The sequence below is a fragment of the Nesoenas mayeri genome, assembly GCF_963082525.1.
Source record: "Nesoenas mayeri genome assembly, chromosome: 13".
NCBI classification, from domain to species: domain Eukaryota; kingdom Metazoa; phylum Chordata; class Aves; order Columbiformes; family Columbidae; genus Nesoenas; species Nesoenas mayeri.
In genome coordinates, this window is record NC_137550.1 from 14828847 (window position 1) to 14845602 (window position 16756).

The window sequence follows — 16756 nt, forward strand, 5'->3', positions numbered from 1 at the left end:
TCGTGGTCTGCTGGGTGTGCTCTGAGCAGGGTCCCCAGGCCCTTCCCCATCCAAGCTGTTCTGAGATGAGGTGGCACTGTAAGCTGTCACATCGCTGGCTGGGGTGACAATGCCTTATTCTGCTCTTCCTGGTCCCCATCTGTGTCCCCACCATGAGGCAGCATTGAAGCAGCACTCTGGTCGCCGTGGGGCCAATGTCCCCATGGGCAGAGACACCTGCCATGACTGCCTAGTTGTCCATGGCATGTCCCAACCAACAGATCCCAGGCTTGAGGGTTAACACAGGCTAGGGACTGTCCCCAGCTGGGTTATGGCCATGCCAACACAGGGGTAGGAGAGCATCTGGTAAGAGGATTTGACCTGTCCCCTCCAGCCCACCCAGGTATGCCTCATGTCTGGCAGAGATGCACCCCCAGATATCAGCTATGGAGGAGGACCGGTCTTGGCCCCACGGTACGTGGGGCAGGACCATGGCACCAACCCACTGGCAGAGACCAAAGTGGGACGATGCTTACCCAGGCTGTGTCTCTCCTCACAGGCAGCACCAACGGCCCCGCGTTCACCACGCACACGCCCATTGCCGAGTCCCTCTCCTGCAGCTTCGTGCCTGACGCTGCGAGTGGGGGGAAGACACCCCAGGAGATCAGCCCCTGCCAGCCCCTCTCTGCCCCACTGAGGAAGACCTTCAGTGACCTTGGGGCCCGCTGCTGCCAGCCACCTGCCGCCATGGACAGCGCGGCCAGCCCCTGCGCCAGTGCCTGCAACGGGCCGCAGGGCACCCCCTTCCCCCCGCCCTGGAGTGCCCTGGGCTATGTGAGCCCCCCCAGCCCCGCTGCTGGCCAGGCCAAGGGGCCTGCCTGTGCCTCACCAGGTGGCTCCGTCCCATCGCCCAGCCCGGGCTCGCCCACCGCCTCCTTCTTCATCACCACAGAGGAGCATGTGGGCACCAACGGGCCCGGCTCCTTCTCCAGCATGGTGCCCAAGTCCCCCCCCACCTCTGGAGGTGGCCAGAGGTGCGAGGGCCGAGAAGCCAGAGTGAACTTTTTGCCAGGAAACCAAGAGGAGCTGGAGCCAATGGTAGAGCCGGCACGGCTGGAGGTGGAGCGGGCAGGGTGCCGGTTCCGCGAGCGGTCACTGTCGGTGCCCACCGACTCGGGCTCCCTCTGCTCTGTGGACATTGCCTACGCTGAGACCCGGCGGGGCAGCGCCAACTACGCCCTGGGCTACCCCAGCGCCAGCTCCGAGGGCAGCACCAGCACCGACAACGTCTCCCTGGGGCTGGAGCAGGAGGGCCAGCGGCGGCGGCGCTCCAAGAGCATCTCCCTCAAGAAGGCAAAGAAGAAGCCCTCGCCACCCACACGGAGCGTCTCTCTGATTAAAGAGGGTCTGGATGCCGCCACGGAGCCCGGCTTGGCGCTGCCCAAGGATCAGCGACCCAAGAGCCTGTGCATCCCACCGGAGCCCCAGGGCCACCGGCTGGTGCACGCCGACCCGCAGGGAAGAGGGGGGAGGGAGTCTGACAGCTTGGCCACCCCCCATCAGTGGCATCTTGCAGACTGGAAGGCAGGTGATCCCTACCAGTCCCTCTCCAGCTCGAGCACGGCCACTGGGACCACGGCCATCGAGTGCACCAAGGCAAGGGGCAGCTCTGAGTCCCTTGCATCCCCCTCCACCTCCAGGGCCACGACGCCCTCCCAGCTCTCTGCCGAGGCAGACCTCAAGACCTCCTCCCCATGCAGGCCCACAGGGCTGATGTCCCCATCCAGCGGGTACTCCAGCCAGTCGGAGACCCCAACCCCCACCATCCCCACCTCTGCCATCCTCGGGCACTCCCCACACCAGGTGCGGGTGAGGCCGCTGGTCCCTGAAAGGAAGTCCTCACTGCCCCCCACATCCCCCATGGAGAGGAGCCCCAAGTCCAGGCTGTCCTTCGACCTGCCGCTCACGCCACCTGCACACCTTGACCTCTCGGGGCTGAAGATCTCTCTGAAGGGGAAGACAAAGGTCAGCCGGCACCACTCTGACTCCACCTTCGGCACCAAGCTGGCCCAGAAGACCAGCCCCATTGCGCCCATCATGCCAGTGGTCACACAGTCCGACCTGCGCTCCGTCCGCCTCCGCTCCATCAGCCGCTCAGAGCCAGAGGACAACGCCGACAGCCCAGAGCATGCCGAGGAGCCAGCACGCGGTCCCTGCCTGGGGCCAGAGAGGAAGGTGAAGCCACCTGTGGCAGAGAAGCCACCGCTGGCCAAGCGGCCCCCGAGCATCCTGCCCAAACCCCCAACTTTGCGGGAGGAGGGTCCTCTGTCCCCCACGTCCCCACCAGGCACCACTGCCAAGGAGAAGGGGCTGCTGCAGGACAGTTTTGTGGTTCTGCGGAATGGGGAGCTGAGGAGGGGTCTGGGGGAGCCCCCCTCACCCCTGACCCCAGTGGCACCCAGGCGGCTCTCACAGGGCAGTCTGGAGGATGAGCCGAGGCCAGAGCGGAGTGGTGCCAGTGAACGGGAGCGGAGGAAGGCCAAGGTGCCACCACCAGTGCCCAAAAAACCCAGCGTGCTCTACCTGCCACTTGCCTCAGCACCAGTGCAGCTGGGAGCCAGCATGGGGGATCAGGCACCCACCCCCAGCCCCATCATCACACTGGACACTGACCCCACCTGCTGCAACCCTAATGCCGAGGGCCCACTGTTCCCAGAGGCTCAGGGCACCACAGAAGCCGGTGACCCCACCTCAGAGCAAGGTGAGAGTCTCCCCACTCCTATGGTGGGTTTCACCCCAGGCACCGGGGGGGTTGCCCCATGCCCGCACAGGGCAGCTCATGGCTGCCTTCTCTTCCCTGCCCACAGGCAGCTTGGCGGAGGCTGGCATGGAGAAGAGCTTCGCCAGTGACAAGACAGCTGACTCTATCGCGGAGGAGGACGATGACGTGTTCATGACATCCCGCACCACAGAGGATCTCTTCACTGTGATCCACAGGTAGGGCCAGTGCATGGCACTGGGTGGGCACAACCCCCTGTGCATCCTGCCACGGTCACGGGGCTGGGCTCAGTGTCTTCCCCACGACACCTTGAATTTTCCACACTTGGGGACAACCAGGCTGTTGCTGCCTCAAGCGCTTCTGAGTTGAACACCCTGAGCCTGCAGCCAGGCTGGGTCAGCAGCCTGCGGGGGCCGGGGTTCACTGCTCTGTTAGCTTTTGGGCAGGTCGGACGTGGCTGCCAGGAGAGCGTTGGCCAGTAGGCAGGTACATTGCCTGCCAGCGTGGGTTGTCTTCTTGCCCCAGTGGAGCAGGCACAGCACAGCTGGGCAGCCATCATGCCCCTTGCTGCAGGACCTTGCCCCATCCGCAGCAGAGGCAGCTCCTGCCCAGGCTGATCCTGCTGCATGTCTCTTTGGTGCCTAGGTCGAAGAGGAAGGTCTTGGGGCGGAAAGAGCCTGGTGACACCTTTGGCAGCCGGCCTAACTCTCACTCACCTGTAAAGACTTTGGTCTCCCCGACCGGTGAGTCCCCAGCAGCAACAGGCAGCACTGGGAAGTCTTCCAGCAGGAACGAAGACTTTAAAGCCCTTCTCCAGAAGAAGAGCAGCAAAACCAGCCCTGGTACCCGGCCATCTGCCACTGAACTGCTCAAGACCACAAACCCCCTGGCTCGGAGGGTCATGATGGAGTTTGCCCCTGAGCTGGATGGTGCAAACAGCCCCAAAAGCAAGCCGTAACCTTGCATGGTCCCTTCTGGCCATGAAGGGCTGGAGATGGCTGCAGAAGGTGTCCTGGCTGCCTGGGTGAGTCCATGTGTCCTGCGGGGGGTTTTCTTCTGCTTTTGTTTCTTCCTTGGAGAGCCGCCAGCAGAGAGGCAGCACCTGGAGCCCAAGCCCCCGTGTCTCTGACAGAGCTGGACCGTTTCCAGGAGGGGAGATCAGTGACACCACAGCTGGGACTGTACCTGGCTGAGCTGACTCCCGGGACCAAAGGCACCTGCTTTGGAAGCAGAGCAGGACTGACCGCAGCCCCTGGCACCGCTCAGCACCCGCAGCAAAGCTAGCTTGAAACTGTTTGGTCACTTCGGCATGTGGTACTTTAAATGGCTTTTCTAACGCACAGTGGTGATGATGTTTTATTCTCTTTCATTTGACATTGTACCTTGAGTTTCCCAGGCAAAGATCCCGGGTTTGAGTTCGGCTGGATACACAGAGATGTACTTTGGGAAGACATAAGGGGGCCAGCTGGAATTGAGGTTGCTTTGGAAGAGCCACAAACAGTTCCCCCTCATTGTCTCAAGCATCCTCTCCGCCCCATGGGGAACAGGCACCCCGGCATTCACACCCAGCACGGTGACCTCAAGCCAAAACCTAGCCCCTCAAAAGCCCCCAAAATGCTGCATTTCAGAGCTCCTCAGCTCTTGGTCCAAAAGCAAACCCCAGGGTCTCCTCCACCAGCAGCCGGGGGAGCCTCACCCTGCCAGCAGCACCACTTGTGCAGGTCCACCGGCCTCCCCACGTGAGCAGCTCCTGCACCGTCAGCTTTGGGTGATGTGGGGTGTGGGTGTCCCGGCGCTGCAGGAGGGGCCGCGGCAGGCCAGCGCTGCTCAGGAGAGCCCTTCCCCAGCTCTGCGCGGATCGCACCAAACCACCTGCGGCAGCATCGCCTGGTGACAGCAGCCGCGTCAGCCGCTGGAGGTCCCAGGCTGCCGCTGGGCTGTTGGCCAAACCCAGCCAGATGCTGAGGGGCAGGAAAGCAGGGCTGGGAGGCAATGCCAGCCCCAGTACGGCTGTGTGCCCGTAGCAAGAAAAAAGGGCCAGGCCGCGGCTGATGAAGAAACCGTGTTTAGGAAAATTTCCGCTTTATTTCTTGATATATTTCTGCAAGCTCTGGTGTGCCCCAGCCCTTCTGTGTGTGTGTGTGAGAGCGATGCAGCTGTTTTCGGGCCGCAGTGGGGAAAGGAAGGCAGCACAGCAGCACTGCAGCTGCCCCTCCGAAGGGCCAGGACTGGTCTGGGGGGACCTCTGCCCCCCCGGGAGCTCTGCACACAGCCTGGGCCCCCCAGGAGCAGAGCCGTTCCTGAACACCTCCCCATCCACACACCTGTGCTGAATTTGACCCCAAATGAGGCTCTGCTCTCCTGTGGATGGCTGCCCCTCCCCTGGTTACTTGCACATTGTTCCCCCTCCCAGGGTCACAGATTTTAGCCTGTAATGAAGATCCAGGCTGAGAAACTCAGGAAAAAAAAAAAGCTCTAACGATTTCCATGCTTCACCTCCATCGCATGGCACCCAGTCCTCCCGCTGCTCCTGGGGCTGGCAGCAGGGCGTGGGGCCCTGGGGACAGGAGACGGAAGCTCTGGGGACAGGTATATTTTGCACATGACTACTCAGGAAACCGGCGGTGGTGGTGGCCAAGGGATGGCAGCCGGCGAAGTGAGCTGGGGACAAGTGTGGGGGCGAAAACACCCTGCAAAAACCTGGCACCGCAGAGCGCAAAAGTGGTCATCTGCTACCAGATAGGGAAGGTCTGGGAGGCCCAGGGTGAACCTTGGCAGCTGAGCCGAGGGTCAGGCCACGGGATGGATCTTGGTTTCCCTGGCTGCAGGAACGGGCCCTTCCCAGCAGAGCCGGCCAGCGCTGGGCCCAGGGCTTGTCCCAGGCCGCTCGCTCCTCCTCCCTGCGGCCAGGGCTGCAGAACCGCTCCTGCGGCTGCTTCACTGTGGGAAAAGCAGCTTGCGGCCCCTGGGAGCCCAGTCAGTGGTGACACCACCTGGTCCCAGGCTGGGCACTGAGCCACCGTGGTACAGACTTGAGAATGTTGTATTTTTGATTTCGCTAGCTTGATAAACTGCTCCCTGCTGACGGCCGCCCCTGCCTGCTGGTTCTTGTGGCTGCCAAGGGACCGGAGCGCTGGGGAAGGGTCTGGAATACTGTCGAATCTTGTGTCCAGTTGTGGCCCCTCAGTTCCAGCAGGACAGGGAACTGCTGCAGAGAGTCCAGCGCAGCCACCAAGATGCTGAAGGGAGTGGAGCATCTCCCGTGTGAGGAAAGGCTGAGGGAGCTGGGGCTCTGGAGCTGGACAAGAGGACACTGAGGGGGGACTCATTCCTGGGGATCAATATGGAAAGGGGGAGTGTCAGGAGGATGGAGCCAGGCTCTTCTGGGTGACAACCAGTGACAGGACAAGGGGCAATGGGTGAAAACTGGAACACAGGAGGTTCCACTTAAATCTGAGAAGAAACTTGTTGGGGGTGAGGGTGCAGAGCCTGGCCCAGGCTGCCCAGGGGGGTTGTGGAGTCTCCTTCTCTGCAGACATTCCAACCCGCCTGGACACCTTCCTGTGTAACCTCATCTGGGTGTTCCTGCTCCATGGGGGATTGCACTGGATGAGCTTTCCAGGGCCCTTCCAACCCCTGACACTCTGGGATTCCGTGGGTGTTGGGGGGAGGACGGGGCCGCCTGGCTGCAGGGAACACCGGAGGTAACTCCGGCGAGCGCAGGGCCCACGCAGACCCATCCGCCGGGGCGTCTCCCCAGTAGCTCCGGGTGAGCGCAGGGACACCGGAGCGGTCAGAACAACCCGGGTTGGGCGCTGGGGATGGCGGGCAGGGGCACGGCCGGAGCGGGGCCCCGGGGACAGGTGGGTGGGTCCCGGGCCGGGCGCGGAGTCCTGAGCCAGGGGCGGGTTTGGGATGCTCGGCCGAGCGCTGGGCGGAGGTGCCGGGGCAGGCGCAACCCCAGCCCGGCGCGCCGCGGGCAGCCCGGGGACCTCGGCGCGGCGTGACGGCAGCAAGATGGCTCCTAAAGGGAAAGGCGGCGGCAAGGCCGGCAAGAGTGAGCGGCGGGGCCGGCGGGGGTGAGGGACAGGACCGGCGGGGGTGAGGGACAGGACCGGCGGGGGTGAGGGACAGGACCGGCAGGGTGAGGGACAGGACTGGCGGGGGTGAGGGACAGGACCGGCGGGGGCAGGAACAGGACCGGCGGGGGTGAGGGACAAGACCGGCGGGGTGAGGGGCAGGACCGGCGGGGGTGAGGGACAGGACCGGCGGGGGCAGGAACAGGACCGGCGGGGGCAGGAACAGGACCGGCGGGGGTGAGGGGCAGGACCGGCGGGGGTGAGGGACAGGACCGGCGGGGTGAGCGGCGGGACCGGCAGCACCGGGGTGCGGGGGCCGCGGCGGCCTGGCCGGGCGCGAGTGAGGGCCCGGGGGCGGTGAGGGTCGGGCCGGTTTCAGGGCGCTGCGTTCACAGGCGGTGAGAGCGGCGGCGGCGGCAGCGAGGGCAAAGCCCAAGGCCCGAAGGGAGGCGGCAACGCTGTGAAGGTGAGACCCGGGGCGGCCGGGGGCTCCCTGCTCCTCTCCCGGCACACGGGCAGCGGGCAGCCGGCTCGGCCGATTGCCACGGCCCTGCTTTGCTCCCCCTGCCAGGTTCGGCACATCCTGTGCGAAAAGCACGGCAAAGCCATGGAGGCCATGGAGAAGCTGAAGTCAGGGCTGCGCTTCAGCGAAGTTGCCTCGCAGTACAGCGAGGACAAAGCCCGGCAAGGGGTAGGTGCTGTGTCTGCTGCGCTGACCCGCACGCTCAGGGGAGTGTGGCCAGATAGGAGCCTTTAGGGGAACCTGGGCTTGTGCTGGCCTGCGCTGCATGCCTGAAGGAGCCTGCTGCTGGGAAGTCCTTCCTGGGTGCCTTCAAAAAGCTTGTTTAAATACTTTGAAGCACAGCACACCCAGCGTTCGCAGTGCATAGGCAAACACTGCTAGGCAAAGGCACAAGTACGTGGCATTAGCTCAGCCATAAATACTTATTTGCAGCAGAGCTGAGGCACACAAATGCCATAGCAGGCAGGCCAGCAGTCACAGAGGGCGGAGCCCAAGCATGCTGTGGGTTTAGCCAGCCAGCACTTGCTGAGGGGCAGCCCTACATGAGGAGCTTTTCCCTGGGCTGTCCCGCTTCACCGTGGTGCACACTGACAGACACTGCCAGGACAGGTTTCCTCTCCCACAGCCACATCTCCCACCCTCCCTGCTGTTGAGGTTGCTGTTGCAGTTTGACTCTCCAAAGCTTAACCCTGGGCAGGAACAACCCCAGGTTCCAATATAAGTTGGGGAACAACCTGTTGGAGAGCACTGTAGGGGAAAGGGTCCTGGGGACAGCAGGGTGACCATGAGCCAGCACTGGGCCCTTGTGGCCAGGAAGCCAATGGTACCTGGGGTGGGTTAGAAGGGGGTGGTCAGTAGGTCAGAGAGGTTCTCCTGCCCCTCTGCTCTGCCCTGGGGAGACCACACCTGGAATCTTGTGTCCAGTTGTGGCCCCTCAGTTCCAGCAGGACAGGGAACTGCTGGAGAGAGTCCAGCGCAGCCACCAAGATGCTGAAGGGAGTGGAGCATCTCCCGTGTGAGGAAAGGCTGAGGGAGCTGGGGCTCTGGAGCTGGACAAGAGGACACTGAGGGGGGACTCATTCCTGGAGATCAATATGGAAAGGGGAGTGTCAGGAGGATGGAGCCAGGCTCTTCTGGGTGACAACCAGTGACAGGACAAGGGGCAATGGGTGCAAACTGGAACACAGGAGGTTCCACTTAAAGAGGAGAAGAAACTTGACCCTGGTGAGGGTGGCAGAGCCTGGCCCAGGCTGCCCAGGGGGGTTGTGGAGTCTCCTTCTGTGCAGACATTCCAACCTGCCTGGACACCTTCCTGTGTAACCTCATCTGGGTGTTCCTGCTCCATGGGAGGATTGCACTGCATGAGCTTTCCAGGTCCCTTCCAATCCCTGACATTCTGTGATGGTTCTTTCTCCCAGGGAGACTTGGGCTGGATGACCAGAGGCTCCATGGTGGGACCTTTCCAGGAAGCAGCATTTGCCTTGCCTGTGAGCAGTATGGACAAGCCTGTGTACACAGACCCTCCTGTCAAAACAAAGTTTGGGTACCACATTATTATGGTGGAAGGCAGAAAATAAAAAATGTATGACCATAACTTTGTTGACTGCTTGAATCCCAAGAACTTCCCAGATATCTTGACCTTGGAGCAAGTTGGTCATAACAAGCAGCATGTTTGGAGGCAGCTGGCCATCCCTGCTGTCATGACAGGACATAGATTACAGCTGGCAGAGAAGAGGGCCCTGCCTAGAGATGTAAAGTGTTCCCTGGAGAAGGCGTAATAAGGGCATTTCACAGCTGTGTAAATATGCCTGGCCAGCAAGTCCCTCACTGTTGCAGACCATGATCTGTCCCCCTGAATAAGGTGCTCAGGCTTTTATCTGCAAATGTAAAATGTAGATGATCCAAGAAGGGAATAAAGGGTTTTCCTAGGGCCATGTTCTTTCTCCCCATCATTGCCCATGAGGGTGCAGAGGGCTCCTATGCCACAGTTTCTGTACCAGAGCCTGAACTCAGAGGATGGTCCCTGTGGTGGAGGATGGGTGACATTACAGGCAGAGCTCAGTGTCCAGGCCAGCAGCTTGTTCCTGCTGTTAACCAGAAGAGGGGTCAGGCCAGGGCTGGAGACACCATGGCTGAGCACTGGTGGCAAAGGAGCCCTGAATACAAAGCTCCCCCTACCTAAAGCTACATCTTACCCACTCAAAGTTGGGGGAAGAAATCATGTACCTTAGGCGTGAATGGGAGAAAAGCCATTAAACACTTGTTGCTCCCTGTGTTCCCCAAGTGCGAGGTATGCAGTACCTTTCTCAAGTCTTGCAGGCTACACTTCATCCTTCTGGTAAAACTACCAAAAGGACAGAATGATTGATGCAAATGAGACAGCAAATTGCATCTCCTCCCTGTGGATCTTAGCAATATACGTCCCAGTGCAGCAATCCCTTTTCTGCTGAAAGCCAGCTCTCCCACTAGATACATTTCTAGCACCAGAGACTGGCTGTGTTTGCAAGTGAGCATCGTGTAGCATCAGAGGGCTCAGAGATAGGCAGAAAATATCAAAGAGAACAAAGACTTCTGCCCAGATCACATATAAAGAAGAGACAAGAGCAAAATCGGGGCAGGTCTTTCTCCTCCTTCCATTTTTGGGGTGTTCGTTTTATTAAAAGAATGCAGAGCTCAGAGAGGCTGATGAGTGACTGCACAGCTCCAGTTTGTTAATATTTTGTTAGGAAAGACAGACTGGCCTTTCTACAGTACAAGACCAGATGGGGCTTGATTTAAGGGATGCTCTATTAATAAACTACTGGTTTCCAGGCTACTAGAGCTTTGTTCTACCTATTAGCAAAAGCACATTGACACACCTCCTGTACCAACAAGAACATTATTTGCATTTGTCACGTCTCCTAGTACAAAGGATTCTAATTCAACAGATGAGTTTCTTCTCCAAAAACTGCAAAAATTAAGCAAGGTGTGAAAGTAGCCCTTGCTACCACACTGTAATATAAAAAGCAAACTTGCTAGGCACTGAGCATGCCCACGGCCTGAGAAAGCATCAAAATTCACTGCTGTATTGTCAAGGAACAAAGCTGGTCAGAGTGATGAGCACACCCCGGCCAAGTTGATCTCCGTGTGTGGCAGAGGGGCAAGTCACAGAATGTCAGGGACAGGAAAGGACCTGGAAAGCTCATCCAGTGCAATCCCCCCATGGAGCAGGAACACCCAGATGAGGTTACACAGGAAGGTGTCCAGGCGGGTTGGAATATCTGCACAGAAGGAGACTCCACAACCTCCCTGGGCAGCCTGGGCCAGGCTCTGCCACCCTCACCATGAAGAAGTTTCTTCTCAGTTTTCTTCTACAGTAACGGCTGTCTGGCAGGGATCTGAGCAGAAGGGCGCCTGCAGGTGGTGTGCTGCTCTCCAGTGCTCTCAGGCTTTATAGCAGCAGCTCATTTTTTTTTCTTTTCCCCCACCCCCTGCCTCCTTCCCATGGTTTAACCCCAGCTAGCAATCACAACTACAACAGCCACTCACTCACTTCCCCCTCCACACCTCCAAACAGAGAACCAAAAGGGAAAAACTAATGGATTAAGAAAAACATGGTTCAATTAAAAAAAATATACCATTACTACTAATACATATAAAATGGAAAATAGAATATAAAAGGTACTCTATGCAATTCCTCACAAACTACATCCATGTCGAGCAGCTGGTCCCACGAAGAGAGAGAACACCCTGCTCCCAAACAGCTGATCCCAGAGAGAGGAGAGAGAAAACAGTAGAAAGGCCCAGAGGCCTCTGCAAAACGGTAGAACAGCAAAAAGCTGCTCTTAAAGAATCTCCCAAACGAACCTCCACTGAAACAGAGGAGAACTGGAACACGTCTCCGTCTCCCCAGCCGGAAAACACAACTCTCCTGAAATATTAAGCCTGTCGGTAATGGTATGGAATATTCTCATTGGTCTGTCTGGATGTCAGTGGAGGTCCGTCCCTTCCCCGCTGCCCTGCACCTGCAGCCAGAGCTCAGGAAGACCTTGGGTCCCAGACAACAACTAAGATAATGTTAAGCTCTTATATTTTCTTTGTTCCAACTCAAAAAACACTGGAAAGTGTCCTATGGTGTTATCTTCTCATTCTCAAACTGAACCCAAACAGTGACCATTCTAGCTACAAAACAGAAAAGTTTCTAATTGCACAAAGAAAATTAACTCACTTTCAGTCAAACCAGCACACTCCTCCAGAGCAAATACAGTTTCAGACCAACTTAAAACCATGTTGCAGTAGTTCTGTTCTCTCCTTTACACTCTCCAGCTCACCTAAGGGGCAGATGATGTTCAGGCAGACATATCAGCTTATTTCAAGTCAAAAGGGGAAGAACTAGAGTAGCTTGAGTTTAAACTGCGTGAAGTTGCTGTGGAATCGCACCCTCAGAATCCTCTTAGGAGACAGGCAGTGACGGAATCTGAAGGACTAAAAGATGAAGTTGGGCCTGCAACCTTGGAGAAGGACTTTTTTATTATTAAATAATCAGACAGGAGCATGAACAGTTTTCAGCTTTGTGAACCGAATCCACAGTGAAGTCCCTTCCCCAGCACCCAGCACCTGACAACTAGGTTCTTAAACCATTTCCTCACACAGGAGGAGATGCTAAATTTGTTCAGTCACCATGAAAAAAATGTACATTGCAGACATCAGTTAAAAAAAAAAAAATCACAGTGCTATGGTTCAGATAAACATTTAAGGAGAAAGAGTGATACTGTACTTAATAAAAGTATACATATTTCATTTCTGGGCTAGCTGTTTATACAAGTTTAAAGTCATAAGCATAACTTCAGTGTCTCCACTCTTTATGTCAAGAGCTTGCAGGAAACAGTCCAATGCCTCCTGTAGTTTTCCATCATCCTTAAGTTTCTTCCCACTGTCTACCAAGGTATTGTAATCACCTACGTCAGGAGAGGAACTCTGACCAACCTCTTTTTCCGAGACGCTTTCCTGGGTGAAGGAGTCTATCTGCTCACCCGACTGAAGCTCAGCATCACCAGTGGATTCCTCCTGCGATGACTCTGTCTCATGTGCTTCCGACTCCTCGGAGCGCAAACTGTCTAGATGGAAGGGTTCTTCATCTGTATCGAGTGTTTGTCCAGTAGGTTCTTCTTCAGGCTCGGCAGATTCCCCACTGCATTCTTCAGCTTCTTCCACAAGGTCATCTTGCTCCCCCTCACTGTCACCATCATCATCTTCATCAGCAGTTCCCATGATTTCTCCAATATCCTCAACTTCATCAACTACCTTGTTGATTAGAGATCGCCTAGAAGCATTAGACCTGTTACCACTGTTAATTAGTCTGGGAGAAAAAATGGCTTTTCCTGCGCTTCTGTAACATTTAGGAGTGGATGCACTAACTCCTTCCAGAAACTGATGCAGAGGGCTGTTCAAGGGAGAGGGCCCTTTTTCAGACTGGTTTTCCTCCAAGATCATAATGGAAGCATCTTCATCCTCACTGTCTGAAACAATTCTTTTTAAGCATTTCGTTCTACGAATACAAGAAACACCACTGCTTTCCTCCGATGCTTCACTTCCTTGCATAGAGTTATTTGGCTCTTCTCCAGCTGTGTGACAGGGTTTTCCACAGTTACTGTTCTCACTTAGCCAAGTTTTCACTGGAGATTCACAAAAACTTTCTGCTTTCAGTTGGAGGCCCTGCTTTTCTGAGTGTTCCAGTGAGCTTTCCTTATTTGACGCATCTTGCCATCCATCTTCAGACTCTTCCAAGACCAAATTGAAGTCGACTTGATCCTGGAGAGAAGGCACAGACATATCCTCCAAGCTGGCTTCCGGTGCACAAGACTTCAGGAAGTCAGCGTGGATTTCTGGTGTAGTGTTTGATACACTTGGCACACCAGCAGCCAAAGCCAGCTCAGGAACGTCATTCCTATCTGTCCCCAAGGCAGCATGTGGGTCAAGTACCTGATCTGACATTTCTGCATCTCTTAATCTTTCGTGATTGTCAGCCATACCAGACTCATTAGAGGAATGCTGATGATGCCCAGATAGGCCATTCCCTGCCTCAGTCAAGCTATCTGCATGTACATTGGAACACTGTTTCTTTTCAAGACTCACACTCTCTTTACCAAGTGGGTGAAGTTCAGGTGATGACAGTATAATGCTTGATTCAAGATTTTGCTCTGATTCTTGTATATTAGATTTTTTCATGGTCTTGCTGGTATTAAGCAGCTCTGTATCCATACTGGACACATCTTGTGTCAGTTTGTCTTCATCCAAGTCATCAATAGTCAGACTTGTCATTTTGGAACTGACATTAAGAACCTCCTTATTCTCTGTAAGATCAATAACTTCGTCATTTTCATATTTATCAGCTACAGGTGGTGAAACAAAGTGATTTATGTTGTTCAACCCTGGAGACAACTTCTTTGGCTGGGAAACCAATCCTGGCGGTCTTTGCCACATCTCTTCACAGGCTCTTCTGGCTCCTTCCATCCTCTGGTCACTAAGCTGAGACTCTAACTGAACTAGCTCCTGGGCCTTCTGTACTCTCCGTTGAATGTACTGATGGGCTTCTTCACTCTCAACCTGCTCCTCATGAGCTATTTCCCTTGTATATATCAAGTCATGATCAGAAATGCCAAACATTTCCAGAGAGTGCAAATAAGCAATGTGTTCATCCAGCTGCAGGTCGGTCTTCCTTTGGGTGGCATGCAAAGACTGCAGCTGGATCTGAGTTGCAGATGTTCGCGTATCTTCTAATGCGAAAAGCTCCCTTAGTTCCTGTTTGGAGAAATATCTAAACGGGTTCTTTTTGTCACCAGTAGTCTGTCTTATTAATGAATCCTTAAATACTTGCCGCCTGTATATCTTTTCTTCCACTGTACCACAGGTAATCAGTCTATAAATTACTACGTTCTCTTTTTGCCCAATCCTATAAGCTCTGTCTACAGCCTGAGCATCTGTAGCTGGATTCCAGCTGGGATCAAAGATCACCACTCGGCTGGCGGCCGTTAAGGTTATACCAACACCACCAACTTGTGTAGTGAGCAGGAAGACAGAGTAGTCCTTGTTACTCTGAAAGGCGTTGATACGCTTCTCCCGTTCTGTTAGGTGGGTTACTGTTCCATCAATACGCATGATCTTGAATTGTCTGCAAGACAAGACGTGCTCTATAATATCCAGCATCTTCCTCGACTGCGAGAAGACCAGGGTTCGGTGTCCCTCCTCTCGTAGTCTTTCTAGGAGTCCTATAAGGAACAGCATTTTCCCAGACTCTTGAATCAGAGTCTCGTCAGAAAGATGATCTATTTTGTTAGCACAGGGAAGCATACCAGCTTCACTCCCGTGATCCTGCTCAGAGCTCTCCTGTTCTTCCAAGCCCAGCTGGATACACGCTCTTGCAGACAGAAGCCTGGGGTGGTCACACAGCTTCTTCAAGACAGTCAGCTCAGCCAAAGGTGATCGGGTTGTCATCAGCACTTCTTTTACGTGATCCAGAGAGAGAAAGTTCCTGTAGATTTCTTCCTGCACTGGTGCCAAGTACACCCACACAACAAAGTCATTTTTCCTGGTCAGAGATGGCATAACAGGAGTAACATTCTCAGTTGGATCCTTAAGAAAAGGAGCATCTGGTTTGTCAGCACAATTGTTTTTGATATCTTCTTTGGTTCTTCTGAGGAAATACGGCTTTATAATTGTCATTAGATTCTCAGACATCTTTAGCCCCAGTGCTTTCTCACCCGGAGTTGCATCCTTCTGCCTTGCCCTGGTAATAGGATTCTCATATTCCATTTTAAAAGTTTTGGCCGTTCCCAAGAGAGAGCCTTGGCATGCAAAGTCAAATAAGGACCACATTTCCTGCAGGTTGTTCTGCACTGGGGTGCCTGTGAGGAGGAGACGATGCTTTGCAGGAATCGCATACACACACTTGGTTGTTTTGTTAGACGGGCACTTGATTTTATGTGCTTCATCAAGAATTACATAGTCCCAGACAAACTCCTGCTCTTTGCTGCTGGCAAGCTGCTTCCAGTTGTTAATGAGCATCTGGTAGCTTGTGATGACAATGCCATTCTTCCTCTGGACCCTCTCCAGGTTCCTGGTGCGCTCCGTCTTGCTGGTGCCGTGGAACTCCTTAACACGGAGGCCAGGGGTCCAGCCAGCAAACTCCGCCAGCCAGCTGCTGACCAGGGTGGTGGGCATGATGAGCAGGACATGACGGATGAGCTCGGCATCAAACATACCCGAGAGGAAGGCGATGACCTGGATGGTCTTGCCCAGGCCCATGTCATCTGCCAGAATGCCGCCAGGCCTGCCCTCCCGATGCAGGCGATACAGGAAGGCAACCCCTTCCCGCTGGTGCTGGAAGAGCTTCTCGTGCATCTGCCCATAGATCAGCAGGCCACTACCGCACACGTCCACAAAGCCTTCCTCCTCCTCCTCCTCCTCCTCCTGCTGCTCGGCCGCCGCCAGCGCCTCCTCCACCCGCTGCATGCGGCTCTGCAGCTTCTCCGAGGGGCAGATGGCAGCCGCCAGCCGGAACAGCCGCAGCGCCTCCTCCAGCTGCCCGTCGCCCACTGCCGCCTTGGCGCCGCTCACCAGCCTGCAAGAGCCACCGTGAGCACCGACCGCGCCGGGACCGCCCGCGCCCGGCCCAGCCCGCACCGCACCCCGGGGGTTCCACCACCCCGGGCCGCCCTCGGGCCCAGTGATGCCCCCAGCCCGTCCCGTCCCACTCAGCTCTCCACACGCATCCCCGCCGCTCACCTCTGGTACTGCTGCTGCTCCTCGGCCTCCGCCGCCGCCATCAGGCCCGGGGCCGCCATAGCGCCCGCGCTCCGGCTGCCGCCCCGCGCTTCAAACGCCCGCCCTTCCCGTCCTGCCCCGCGCTGCCGCACGGCGACTGCAAATGAGCGGGGCTCGCAGCCAATCAACGCCAGAAGGGGCGGGGCCGCGGGCAGCGCGGGGCGGGGCTGCTGGCGGCAGTGGGGCTGCTGGCGGCAGTGGGGCTGCTGGCGGCAGTGGGGCTGCTGGCGGCAGTGGGGCTGCTGGCGGCAGTGGGGCTGCTGGCGGCAGTGGGGCTGCTGGCGGCAGTGGGGCTGCTGGCGGCAGTGGGGCTGCTGGCGGCAGTGGGGCTGCGCCCGCGCCCCTTCCCGAGAGGGTCCCTTGGCACAAGGGACCAGCACCGGGGGCTCCCCAGCCACGCGGCGGAGGTCGAGGTGCGGGACACCCCGGAGCGCTGCGCCCCGCGGGGAGCCTGGCTGCGTTCCCAGGCGCTCCCGCCCGGCCGAGGACCCCACAGTGCCGCCCCGAGTCCCCAGAGCCCCGCCCCCGGGGAAGCCCCGCCCCTGGAGAAGCCCCGCCCCTTTCCCTCCCGGCCACGCCTCCTCTGTTCCAGGC

General features: G+C 56.9%; 3 protein-coding genes across 3 annotated transcripts in view; 2 read left to right on the top strand and 1 right to left on the bottom strand.

Moving 5' to 3' along the window:
* Positions 1-3892, top strand: part of NHSL2 (NHS like 2) — a gene marked incomplete at its 5' end in the record, with an annotated part of 31677 nt that extends 27785 nt beyond the window's left edge. The window contains 3 exons of the mRNA XM_080352790.1: positions 539-2740; positions 2847-2976; positions 3404-3892. Of these exons, the coding sequence (XP_080208916.1) occupies positions 539-2740; positions 2847-2976; positions 3404-3716 (2645 nt within the window). The 3' untranslated portion in view covers positions 3717-3892. The remainder of the gene's footprint in view (positions 1-538; positions 2741-2846; positions 2977-3403) is intronic.
* Positions 3893-6748: 2856 nt separating this feature from the next.
* Positions 6749-8999, top strand: PIN4 (peptidylprolyl cis/trans isomerase, NIMA-interacting 4). Its single transcript, XM_080352802.1, has 4 exons — positions 6749-6815; positions 7233-7303; positions 7409-7528; positions 8779-8999. The coding sequence occupies exons 1-4, from the start codon at positions 6776-6778 to the stop codon at positions 8935-8937; spliced, it is 390 nt and encodes a 129-aa protein (XP_080208928.1). The 5' UTR covers positions 6749-6775; the 3' UTR covers positions 8938-8999.
* A 3137-nt stretch (positions 9000-12136) lies between these two features.
* Positions 12137-15922, bottom strand: ERCC6L (ERCC excision repair 6 like, spindle assembly checkpoint helicase; the record flags this gene model as incomplete). Its single annotated transcript, XM_080352744.1, has 1 exon — positions 12137-15922. The coding sequence occupies exon 1, from the start codon at positions 15848-15850 to the stop codon at positions 12137-12139; it is 3714 nt and encodes a 1237-aa protein (XP_080208870.1). The 5' UTR covers positions 15851-15922.
* Positions 15923-16756: the final 834 nt, after the last annotated feature.